This window comes from Elephantulus edwardii, unplaced genomic scaffold (assembly GCF_000299155.1).
Source record: "Elephantulus edwardii isolate Elephantulus edwardi_28Jun2011 unplaced genomic scaffold, EleEdw1.0 scaffold00137, whole genome shotgun sequence".
In the NCBI taxonomy this organism is placed as follows: domain Eukaryota; kingdom Metazoa; phylum Chordata; class Mammalia; order Macroscelidea; family Macroscelididae; genus Elephantulus; species Elephantulus edwardii.
The window spans coordinates 7172642-7184864 of NW_006399887.1; the positions used below are offsets into that span (position 1 = coordinate 7172642).

A 12223-nucleotide genomic window follows, 5' to 3' on the forward strand; every position below is an offset into this window, starting at 1 on the left:
CAACCCCAAATATAATCCACTCTGCAACCCTCATTGCGTACTCCTAGTTTAAAGTGGGATTTTTTGTCTTCTGGATAGGCTCAAGGGAGTGGTGGTGGCCTAGTGATAAGAAGTTGTATTTCAAATCAAAAGCACAAGGTTTGAATCCAAGAGCTGCTCAGTGGAAGAAAATGGGCAGTCACATCCCAATAGATTTACAGCCTCTGAAAACCTGATGGATGGTCAGCTCTGAGTCACTTCTGACTCAAAAAGCACATACTATCCAACCAACAGATAGGCTAAAAGGAGCGCTAGTGGAGCAGGCCATGGGGAGTTGCACCTTGGACTCTGTCTTAGTTCAAATCCACCAGCTGTTTCACAGCAGAAAGTTGAACACTCTCTTCCCCTGCAATTTACAGCCTCTGAAAACATGCTGGAGGGTCAGCATGCATCAGTTCCTACTTGATGATGGTAAGGAATAAAAGAGAGAGCTGAAAGTCTGTTTTTGCGGTCTGAGGACCAGCAGTATTGATTTTATTTGGACATTTTAGAAATTCAGAGCCACAAGTGAATCAGGATCTTCATCTTAACAAGATTCCTAGAAGATTGGCATGTATATTAAAGTTTGAGAAATCCTGGCCTTAGAGACACTGCCTATTAAATGCATATCTTCTCATATGAGTCAATTTTAACATTTACCCCAACAAGTGTTCCAGTCTTCCTAGTTTGCTAATTCTCTCCCCCCACCCCCATCCTGGCTAATTTATGATTATGTAGCACTTGATTTATGGATAATTACTACTGGCCTGTGTGGGAAAGCTGATGCCCTCTTCAGTGGGCCCCCCTCATCTAAGAAAAGCAGCTGTGTAGACTAATTATCTTACATCTGGCAATAATTAAAACTCATAAAGCAGAAAGGAGTCTAGCTCTGAGGATCGACTAGAATTGGCTGGAGAGAATTACAACAGACGGAAAACTAGGAGAAACTCTGAATTGGTGAGGGGGTGAAGGGTGAAACATCTGCAGGAGGAGCCCACCCTTTTCCAGGTGCAGCTTGTTAATAGCTTGACTGGGGTACTCCCCCAAAATATATGCTGTAAAATCCTAAACCATAGTCTTGTGAACTCAGACTCGTCCAGACTTGGAGATTTCTTTGTTATGTTAATGAGCAGTATCAGCTTTGGGTGTGTTTTAAGACAATCACTTTGGAGCCATAAAAAGAGTAGATAAAACACAAAAGTTCACAAAACTCATTGTTGTGAATTTGGAACCAATTTGGAGATGGTGAGGAAGGCTCAGTACAAGGCAGGGTTCAGATCATTGTTCATTGATTGACTGATGGGGCATACATTAGCAACGTGGCTCAGATGGGCTTTCAGCAGCTGTAAATTGGATGGGAGGAGATTTCCCCGTCTTTCTCTCTCAGAAGAGGCACCACCTTTGGGTTAACAATGCTACCCCCTATGTACTACACCACCAGAGCTTCTGAGCCACAGAAATAAGGAAGTTTGAGTGGAGAAATACTCATGCCATGTGGATATCCCCAACAAACCAGGACTTTGAACCAGAGCCAGCAGAAGAAGACTTCCTCAAGATCTATTAGACTCTTATTCTCTTGAATTATATGATTAGTTCTCATTACAGCCACCCAGCCAGAAGTTTATCTACTATAGCACAAAGAAGCAAAGAACTGGCCAGAGATTAATTCTTTAAGAAGCTACAGGGAACTCACTTAGAGCAATGAGCAGAGACTTAAGTCTGGTGCCCTGGAGATGAAAACTTGAGCCCATGTTGCAGAAAGAAAGCATTGAGGAATTTCTCATCCCCCTGGTCAAAGAGCAGAACACCATAGAGACAAATGAATGCTGTAGCCATAGGACATAGAGTACAAGTATTTTGCTGGGATTAAAATTCTCCTTTTAATGCCCTTGATATGCTAATAAGATATTTAAAGGTGATATACTTTTTCTGTCACATTCTTGATAGGTTTTTATTTTTATTAGAGGATGTTGTTTCTTTAATCCTTTTCATTTTCAAAAATGCTCAGACTCTTTGACTATTACAGTTCCTTAAGCTTCTTAAATTTTTCTTCCAGGTGAATATACTGTAATGACAGCTCATTTCCACTTGAAAAGAAAGATTGGGTATTTTGTGATCCAGACATATCTGCCTTGCATCATGACTGTCATTCTCTCCCAAGTGTCATTCTGGCTTAACCGAGAATCAGTGCCTGCAAGAACGGTGTTTGGTGAGTGAAGAGCTACAGATTTTGTTGGACAACACATTATATTTCACAGTGCGCTTACAAAAGCATTATTTCTTTTGATCCTCACTTCAGTGCTTGCAGTGTGTGGGCGGGGAGGATGTATTGATTTCACCTTAGAGATGAGGAAACTGTGATGCAGGTAAAATGCAATCAGTGCAGTTGGTATCACACTGTTAAAAGACTTAAAGAGCACTCAGATGTTCTGGAAGTAAATTATGTCTTCTGTATGCCCCATCATATTGCTTGTCAACATCTGTCTTTGTGTTTGATTGAGGAGAATTTTCTTGAGAGCTTTTAATTTAGAGAGCAACAGGACTGTATTTGTAGGCTTGGTATGTTTCATATGCTTATTTTTGTTTTTTTTAGAAGAAGAAGAAAGATACTTTTAGTAATGCCAGGGAAACGAGTGAGTGGGAGAAGACCTTACTCCCTTTCTTTAGTATATTTAGTGAAAAAGTAATTAAAATCATGCAGGGAAGTGCAGATGTGGCACTTTAAGTAAATAAATTAGGCTGAACACATTTTTATAGAAAGTAGATTATCTTTGTGTGTCTGTCTCACTCATTCACTTAGAATTTCGTTGAGAGCCAGATACTGCAGCAGGCCCTGAAGATTGAAAAACAGTACATCTACAGTATAGTGCCTGTATTAAGTCAGTTCAGTATAGTGGGGCTCCCTAGAATAATCAGGATGGAACCAGAATGAAAGCACCGAAGAAGAGACACATACAAGCTGTTATGGCAAACAACTGTCACTAGGTAACTCAGTAACTTAGTTAACTGTCACTAGGTACCTGTAACTTAGTTAACAATTGAGCTAATCTCGAAAGATGGGTAGGAGTTACCCAAGCAGTGGGATTAGGGCAAACGTCACAAGTCAAATGAGTAAATTTGTAATGGAGGGATGAGAGGGCATGGTAAGCTCAGTAATAGTGTGTTGTTCCACTGATGCTTAGAAATACTGTTGGAAGTCAGTATGAGAAAATGAGAAGAAAAATCTTTTGTTGTTGTTGTTATGTGCCGTCGAGTCTTTTGCAATTCATAGCGACCCTATGTACAACAGCCCTAAACTCTGCTCTGTCCTGTGCCAATAGCACTGCCTCTGACACACCCATCCCTATTACCCCAGTCACCGAATCAATCCACCTCATAGAGGGTCTTCCCCTCCTGTGCTGTCCCTCCACCCTCCCAAGCATGATGTCCTTCAAGGACCTGTCCCTCCTTACAACATATACAAAGTATGTCAGACGAAGCCACAGAATCCTTGCCTCCAAGGAATAGCCTGGTTTAACCCTCTCCAGGATGAATCTGTTTTTCTTGGCAGTCCATGGTACATTCAATACTTTACTCCAGCACCACAGCTCAAAGGCATCAATTCTCCTTCTATGCTCCCTAGTCATTGTTCAACTCTCTGATGCATAACAAGTGACTGCAAAGACCATGGCCTGTATCAGGTGCACCTTAGTCTCCAGAGAGACACCGTTGCTCTTGAGTACTTTAGAGAGGTCCCAAACAGCAGACTTTCGCATTGCAATATGTTTTTTGATTTCCTGGCTGCTGGTGCCAAGAGTGTTGGACTTTTAGGCCAGTGTTATACTCTCGCCCTTTATTGAACAGGCTGTTATAATGATCTATGTTTTTGTGTATTCTTTAAAAGAGGGTCTGGTGTTTAATAAGTGTTCTGTTACTGCTTTATAGTCGTCATTAATCTCCTAATTTTGCTTTAGGAATTCTGTTAACGGAATAAAAAGAGTGATTGAAAATCAAAAAGAACAAGTACAAGGATCCAAGGAGAGGTCACACAATTTAGTGAGTGGATAGAGGGATGGATAAAGGAAAGGGGGACGATCTGGTGTGAAAAACAATGCATATGAACTTTTGTGAACTTTCTATGTAAACCAGTATTAAATTTAAAAGAAAAAGTTAAAGAAGATAAAAAGACCAAGAAACAGACAAGTCAGGGGTTATGAAATAACTCAAGTGCTGCCTATCCTTGTTCATTACCAAATGAAGAAGTGTTATTATGTGCCGTCGAGTTGCTTGTGATTCATAGCGACCCTATGTACAAAGCCCTAAACTCTGCTATGCCCTCTGCCAATCGCATTGTCTCCAACACACCCATCCCGAATCCCCCAGTCACCAAATCATTCCACCTCATAGAGGACCTTCCCCTCCTGCACCTGCCCTCTACCCTCCCAAGCATGATGTCCTTCTCCAAAGACCAGTCTCTCCTTACAGCATGACCAAAATATGTCAGAAAAAGCCTCAGAATCTTTGCCTCGAAGGAGCCATCCGGTTTAACCCTCTCCAGAGCGAATCTGTTTGTTTTCCTAGCAGTCCATGGTACCCTCAATACTCTTCTCCAACACCAATGCTCAAAGGTATCAGTTTTCCTTCTATCTTCCTTAGTCATTCAAACACCAATGCTCAAAGGTATCAGTTTTCCTTCTATCCTCCTTAGTCATTGTCCAACTCTCTGATGAATAACGAGTGATTGCAAAGACCATGGCGTGTATCAGACACACTTTAGTCTCCAGAGAGACACCATTGCTCTTAAGTACTTTAGAGAGGTCCCTAACAGCAGACTTTCCCATGGCAAAACATCTTTTAATTTCCTGGCTACTGGTGCCAAGAGTGTTGATTGTGGAGCCAAGCGGACTAAAGCTGTGAATAGTCTCAATCTCTTCACCATCCATCCTGATGCTACCAATTGGTCCAGTGGTGAGAATCTTTGTCTTCTTGACATTGAGCCTCAATCCATATTGAAAGCTGCAGTCCTTGACCCTCTGCAGCAAGCACTTCAGTTCCTCCTCAGAAGTAAGAGGGAAACAAGTATAGTCAAATGATTGATGCTGCTGTATGTGCCGTCGGGTTGCCTGAGACTCAGCGATGCACCATGAACACTGCCTTATCACTGTGAACACTATGAACCCTGTCTTATCCTGAGCCAATCTCACCCCGTTTCTGACACACCTACCCCATTACCCCAGTTACTATGTCAGTCCATCTCCTCTAGCGTCTTCCTTTCTTGTGCTGTCCTTCCATCCTTCAAGCATGATATTTTTCCCAAGGACTGGCCCCTCTTGGCAACATGCTCAAAGTATATCAGCCAGAGCTTGGCATTCCTTGCTTCCAGCTGGGTTTCACCTCTCCAGGGCACACTTGTTTGGACTCTTGGAAATCCAGGAGATGTTCAACACTCTTCTCCAGCTCCATAACTCAAAGGCATTGTTGTCTTTTTTCTCTCAACCTTAATCACTGCCCAGCCCTCTGAAATGTAAAAAGTAATTGTGAAGACCACGACCTAGATCGGGCACACCTTAGGGTATGAAATTAATGGATTTAGTGAATATTTGCCGTATCAGATTCCTCTGGCTGCTACAACAAGTCATTACAAATTAGGTGGCAGAATTTTTCTCATCTCTCATATAAAGACATTCATCATTGGATTTGAGTCCCACTGTAAATGCAGAACAATTTCAGCTTGAGATGCTATTGCATTACATGGACAAAATGAAATATTTCAAATAAGGTTATATTTGTAAAATCAGGAATTTCTTGTATATGTCTTTGAGGGCCACTATTTAGTAATGCCGTATAGCCGTAAGAATGTACAGCATTCTAAATGAATAATAATGATGTTGATAAAAACAAAGGCACAAGAGAAGAAAAATCACAATCATGATGTAACTTGAATTATGTGGACTTTGACATTCTTTGTGATACCAGTTTTGATGCCCAGTAACCCTGTGAAATTATGTTTATGAAACACAGGTAAATTGATACAGGAATCATCAGCTACTATATCATATAACTATATCATATAACATTTAAAGCATATCTTCTAGGTAAATTTTCATTGTTATTGTTGTCAGATGCCATTGATGAGTGAATGAGAAAACAGAAGACAGAATCCTTAAAAATACTAATATTTCAGAACTTAGAAAATAAAAAGCTTAATAAGAACCATCAGATGATGAGGAAGAAAACAAGAAATGAACAATACCCTAAAAGACAAAAAGGATAATAAGAAAACACTCCAATGCACACATGCATATCTTTACATCTGTGGTATCAAATATATGCAGATGATTTTTCAAAGCCCTAAATGAGTTTGGATGACACAATGACAGGGTGCTCTGATGATGGATAATGGCATTACAAGTTGAGCTCCTAACTCATTGGTCAGTAATTTGAAAACATCAGTTCTCCTGTTTAAAGGCAATATATGATTAGGTATTATTTTCATGATAAGAGTCCAGAATAAGAGCTGCATAGTAAAGTGGGGGCAGGGGGACATTGTATAACAATGAAATAATTTTTTCCTTTTCTCTTCAAGGAGAAAAGCAAACTGTGAGGAGGGTTAGGTAGGGAGGAAAGTGTGCAAAAATGTATAAATGGAAATCCAAAGTCTCTGTAAACTTTCATTAAAGTTTAAAAAGACAAAACCAAATCACATCAACCTTAGGGTTAGCAGCTGAGATCTTAAAAGAAAAAAATCACTGAAGATTTTTTTTTTAAAAAATTATTATTTTAAAACTTATGTCAGGGCAGAACAATAATTTTAAGGGTTCATCCAGTCTCTAGGTTTCCACAAGGACTTTCTGGAATCCTTTGTGGAGTTAAAAGAGCACTAAGACCAGTGAATAAACTAAGACATGTTTAACTAATAAACAGAGTCTTAAACTAATAAACAAGTACCTTAGAGCACTCAGCCATTCTGACTTAGAAAACCCTGCACAGTGACTAATAACACCTTTGACAACAGGTAAACCTATCAAGCCTACTAGAACAAAGCCTTGTTAATGAGACTCCCATCAAACACTGGGACATGTCCCTTAAAAAATCTACAGCTAAATGTTTATACTGAAAGAATGCTCTTGAAGAAATGTTTATACTCCCTGTTGTAACTGCTACCATCTGATTTTTTTGCATATTGTTAAACACTTGAAGATTTTGCTTAAAAGCTTTGCTTGTGTTGAATAGTCACTTAAGATTCTTGGAAAAAAACAACAACTGTATCTCAAAATAGGTTAGCATGAAAGAAATAAAAACAAAATATAACAAAAGCCTAGATACTGGAGATAACTGGTACTATTAAAAAACCCACAAAAACAAACCAGCAAAACACCAGTTCTCTGCTGGAGAAGCTGAGAGTCTCCTCCCATAAAGACTTACAGCCTTAGAAACTCAGTGAAGAGTCGCCATGTGAAAATCACCCCATGTCAGCCAGTGAGAGTAATTATAGTCAATTAAAATAAAATTGAAATGATGGTAAGAAATGATAAAAGGGAAGAATATTTCATATATAACAGGCTAAACATTTAAGAGAGAGTGTGAGATATCTTGAAAGACAAGTGAGTTAGAATATTTTTATTCCTATTATGTACATGGCATTTATTTGAATTCTAAGAGAGGAAACTCTTATATGCTAAGCCATGTGTTAGGGATATTGCATGTATTTTATTTCTTTTTACACCTAACATGGTAGAGCATAGCACCCGCTTTTATAAGAAGACTTGCAGCTAAAGGTGTTGGTACCTTGTTCTAAGTTGTTGAAGTAGACGTTCACTCCTAAGTTCCTACAAGTGTATTGGTTCCTCCACGTTTCTGTTTTAGGAGGAAAGGGTTGAAAAAAGGAAAAAACCATTAAAGATATTGAAGAAGTAAAAGGCATTTCTGATTAAAAATTTTCTAAATAAAACACATAAAATGGTGTCTCAGGGAGCTCTTGTTGGCCTAGTGGCAAGAAACTGCTCTGCAATCCTGGAAGTGCATGGTTTGAATCCACCAGATGCTTTGCTAGGGAAGGGGGGCGGAATCTCCTTTTGTGCCAATTGGATCTGATTTGATGGTACACAACAAGAAAAAAAAAGAAAAGAAAATAGTGTCTAGTTAGCCACAGGAAAGAAGAACACTATTTCTTTAAAATGAGTCAAGATGACTTTTGTTGGTGTTTCTTTCTAGTTTTTCTGCAGCTGTTTACTGAACACACACAGAATATTCCTTTCTTGGAATTAGGCCTTTTATTATATCCACTGAAGGAAAAACTTAAAATGTTAGTTGTTATTGTTGTTGTTGTTATGTGCCATCGAGTCATTTGCGACTCATAGTGACCCTATGTACAACAGCCCTAAACCGTGCTCTATCCTGTGCCAATCTCACTGCCTTCGACACACCCATCCCGATTACCCCAGTCACTGAATCAATCCACCTCATAGAGAGTCTTCCCCTCCTGCGCTGTCCCTCCACTCTGCCCAGCATGATGTCCTTCTCCAAAGACCTGTCTCTCCTTACAACATGTCCAAAGTATGTCAGACGAAGCCGCAGAAGTCTTGCCTCCAAGGAGCAGCCTGGTTTAACCCTCTCTAGGATGAATCTGTTTGTTTTCTTGGCAGTCCATGGTACATTCAGAACTCTTGTCCAGCACCAAAGCTCAAAGGCATCAATTCTCCTTCTATCCTCCCTAGTCAATTGTCCAACTCTCTGATGCACAACAAGTGATTACAAAAACCATGGCCTGTATCAGGTGCACCTTAGTCTCCAGAGACACACCATTGCTCTTGAGTACTTTAGAGAGGTCCCTAACCGCAGACTTTCCCATCGCAATACATTTTTTGATTTCCTGGCTACTGGTGCCAAGAGTGTTAACCATGGAGCCTAGCAAACTGAAGCTGTGAACAATCTCAATCTCTTCACCATCTATCCTGATGCTACCGATTGGTCCAGTGGTGAGAATTTTTGTCTTCTTGACATTGAGCCTCAGTCCATATTGAAGGCTGCAGTCCTTGACCCTCTGTAGTAGTAGCTTTGAAAAATAGTAAATGAAAATGCCAACCAAGTTGTGAAAATGACAGCAGAACTTTTGTAAAGACTAGACTTGAGGAATTACGTAAAGAAACTCAATGCATTAGAAATAAGTAGGGAGGAGGGGGAAAGCAAAACTGTTGTTTTTGTTAAGTACTGTCAAGTTGGAACCAGCCCATAGTGGACCCTCCAGTGGGCTTTCAGAGGCAGTAAATAGCACAAGAGGAAATTGCCCATCTTTCTCCCACAGAGTAGCTGATGGATTCAAACCATGTACTCTCACTTTGGTAGCGCATTTCCTTACTACTAAGCCACCGGAGCTTCCTTTTGGTTATATGTGTTGTTGAATACAGTCAGGTTGGAACCAACTCACAACTGACCCTATAGCCATTTTTTTAACAAGAGTTATTTGCATCCTTCTCCTGAGGAGTGGCTGGGGGATTTGAACCATATACCTTTGGGTAGGCAGTGCCATTCCTTACCACTAAGTCACCAGAGCTCCCTGTAAAGGAAAAGTAGAATAGGGAAAAGGTAATAATTTTTAAAAAAAATGGGAGGAGGGGCTGTAGAAGGCATGTACTGATATATAAAAATGTCAAAGTTTACATTATTGGAAAAATTTAAATAAGGTTATTATAAAAATATCAAAGTTTATATTATTGGAAAAATTTAAATTAGGATAAACCTACCAACTCAAATGCTTATTGAGGATTTTTAATACTTTTTCTTTACAATAACATCTCTGCTCTTTTGTACTAATATTACATGTTTATAATCTGTTTATTTCATTACAGAATAATTGACGTACTCTATACAGTATATTCCTCTGCTGTTCATAGGGTTTTCCATAGAGGAATATATTATGTAGAATATTTTTGGAGAGAGTGCAACCAGAGTGCCCTTTGGAGGCAAAGATGATGAGGCTTCAGCTCATATACAGTTTAATTTCCAAACATAGGCATTATTTAGTTCTTAAAACTCAGTGAATGAGAAGTTGGCAATATCATAACACAAAAGGAATGATGTAGCTTAAAACAATACTTAGTGTATGATACCTTGAGCTGTACTTTTAAGTGATAAATTCTTTACCTAGCAGTTAGGACTTATGCTAGCATTTCATAAAAATTTGAAGATTATACTGGTTCTCACTTTGAGTTGGTAGATGGTGTTCTATTTAAACATCATGTTTGTGAGAGTGGAAGGACAGCACAGGAGAGGAAGACCTTCGATGAGATGGATCGATTCCATGATTGGGGTACTGGGAGTAGCTGTGTTGGAGATAATAAAGCTGACACAGGATAGAGCAGGGTTTACGGCTCTTGTGCATAGGGTCGCTGTGAGTCACAAGCAACTCGATAGCACATAACAACAACAACAACAACAACAACAGGTTAGTGCTTTTCCTGGCTAACTCATGAAGAAGTTCCGGAAAAGATTCCATCTCATTTCCTAGAACTCTAATTGCAGCTTACAGCCATGGAGTCAATTTCAGCTCATCGTGATCTGCATCTCTTTTCTGAAGCTCTTAGGTCCTTATTGGGAAAAAAATGCTGTCCACCTTTCTCTCATGGGAGCAGTGGGTAGATGTGAACTGTCAGCATTTGGGATAGCAGTACAACACGCACTACACTATGCCCCTACAGTTCCTTTCCTATAGGCCTTTGAGAACGTCTTTCTTATGGCAGTGAATTACATTTCATTATGAGTCTTCTCTTTGCCTGTAATCTACCTCATTTTTCAGACACAGAGTTTCTATATACGATGTATTAGCACAAACTTGGCACTTCTAAGTACAAAAATACTTGATGAATCAAAGACCAATAACAGGATTTATTAGTCACTATTAGTAGGACTAATAATGGGATTCACAACAATGACTATTTTCCTTATATAAAATTTAGAAAGGAAAAAATATTAGAAATAAGAATATATTTCATTCTGAAAAAATCAACTCTTTTTATCTAGTGTGAGTAAAACCAACAAGCTGAAACAAAGCATGGTTATATTCATGCATATTAAAAATCAAATTCAATACATCTGAGCCAGAAGGAACTCCTGTTTGACCCTCGAGATTTTCCAAGACTGTGAATCACATGGGAGGAGATTGTCTGTCTTCTTCCCATGGAGCCATTGATGAACTTGAACTATGTGTCTTTGGTTTGACAGTGCAACTCCTACCCACTAGACCACTAGCGCTCCCTAGGCCACCAGAGCTCCCTACTCATGCTTATATAGAACTCAAATAATTTCCAGAGTTGTTAAGTATGTGCTGCTGCTGGTGTTGGTGATGGTGGTTGATTGCCTTTGAGTGAGCACAGCTCATAGCGACCCTATGAAGCCCCTCTATAACTATCAACATTTATCAAAGTTCATAGAGTTTCCGGAGGCATATTGTTTACGAAGTGGATGCCACTTCTGCTTCCAAACTTGATGTTATTAGGTGCCATCAAATCAAGTACAACTCATCGAGACCCTATGAGTGACACATCTGAAGCATGTCCTGGCTTGTGGCCTCATCATCATCTCTGACACACTTGAGCCCATTGCTGCATTCGTTGTGTCAATCCATCTCAAGAGTCTTCTCCTTTACTGACCCTCCACCTATGCGAGCTTGCTGTCCCTCTCCAAGGAATACCCTCTCCTAGCAGCTTATCCAAAGCATGAGAGACAAAGTTTTGACACCCAGTTGAGACTAATGAAAATGCACAAGATGAAATCATACTAAAGAAATAATGAAAACACTTTAGTATTTGGGGGGGGGGGTGGAAGCCATTCAGTTAGCACTTTATTAAAAAGTTTCCTAGATTTTAGATTCATGGGAATCTTCTTAGCTGTCTGATTGAAAAACATTGACATATTAATGAACCAGAAGACAAAAGAAAATAGTTTTTGATGTTTTCAAAATAATAAAAAAAATTTTTTTGCAGATTATTTGAAAAACAAGTTTGGATGAAATTTATAATTTGATTTATTAAGGAAAAAGCTCTTTAAGACAAAATTACATAAAAAATAAGAATAGAAAAACTTGGTAATTTGCGTTTCATTTATTTTTACATTTTTGCATATATTTATATGTTTACATGTCTGTATACTTACATTTTACATGTATTTGTATTACAAATAAAATCAGACAATTAAGAATTAACTTAATAAAGATTGTAAGCCAAATAAT

At 39.1% G+C, this 12223-nt stretch overlaps 1 protein-coding gene across 2 annotated transcripts in view; it reads left to right on the forward strand.

The window, feature by feature from the left end:
- Positions 1–12223, forward strand: part of GABRA2 (gamma-aminobutyric acid (GABA) A receptor, alpha 2) — a 255148-nt gene that overhangs the window by 150138 nt on the left and 92787 nt on the right. For both annotated transcript variants that reach the window (XM_006894170.1, XM_006894171.1), the window contains exon 7: positions 2075–2227. In XM_006894170.1, coding sequence (XP_006894232.1) covers positions 2075–2227 — 153 coding nt within the window. The remainder of the gene's footprint in view (positions 1–2074; positions 2228–12223) is intronic.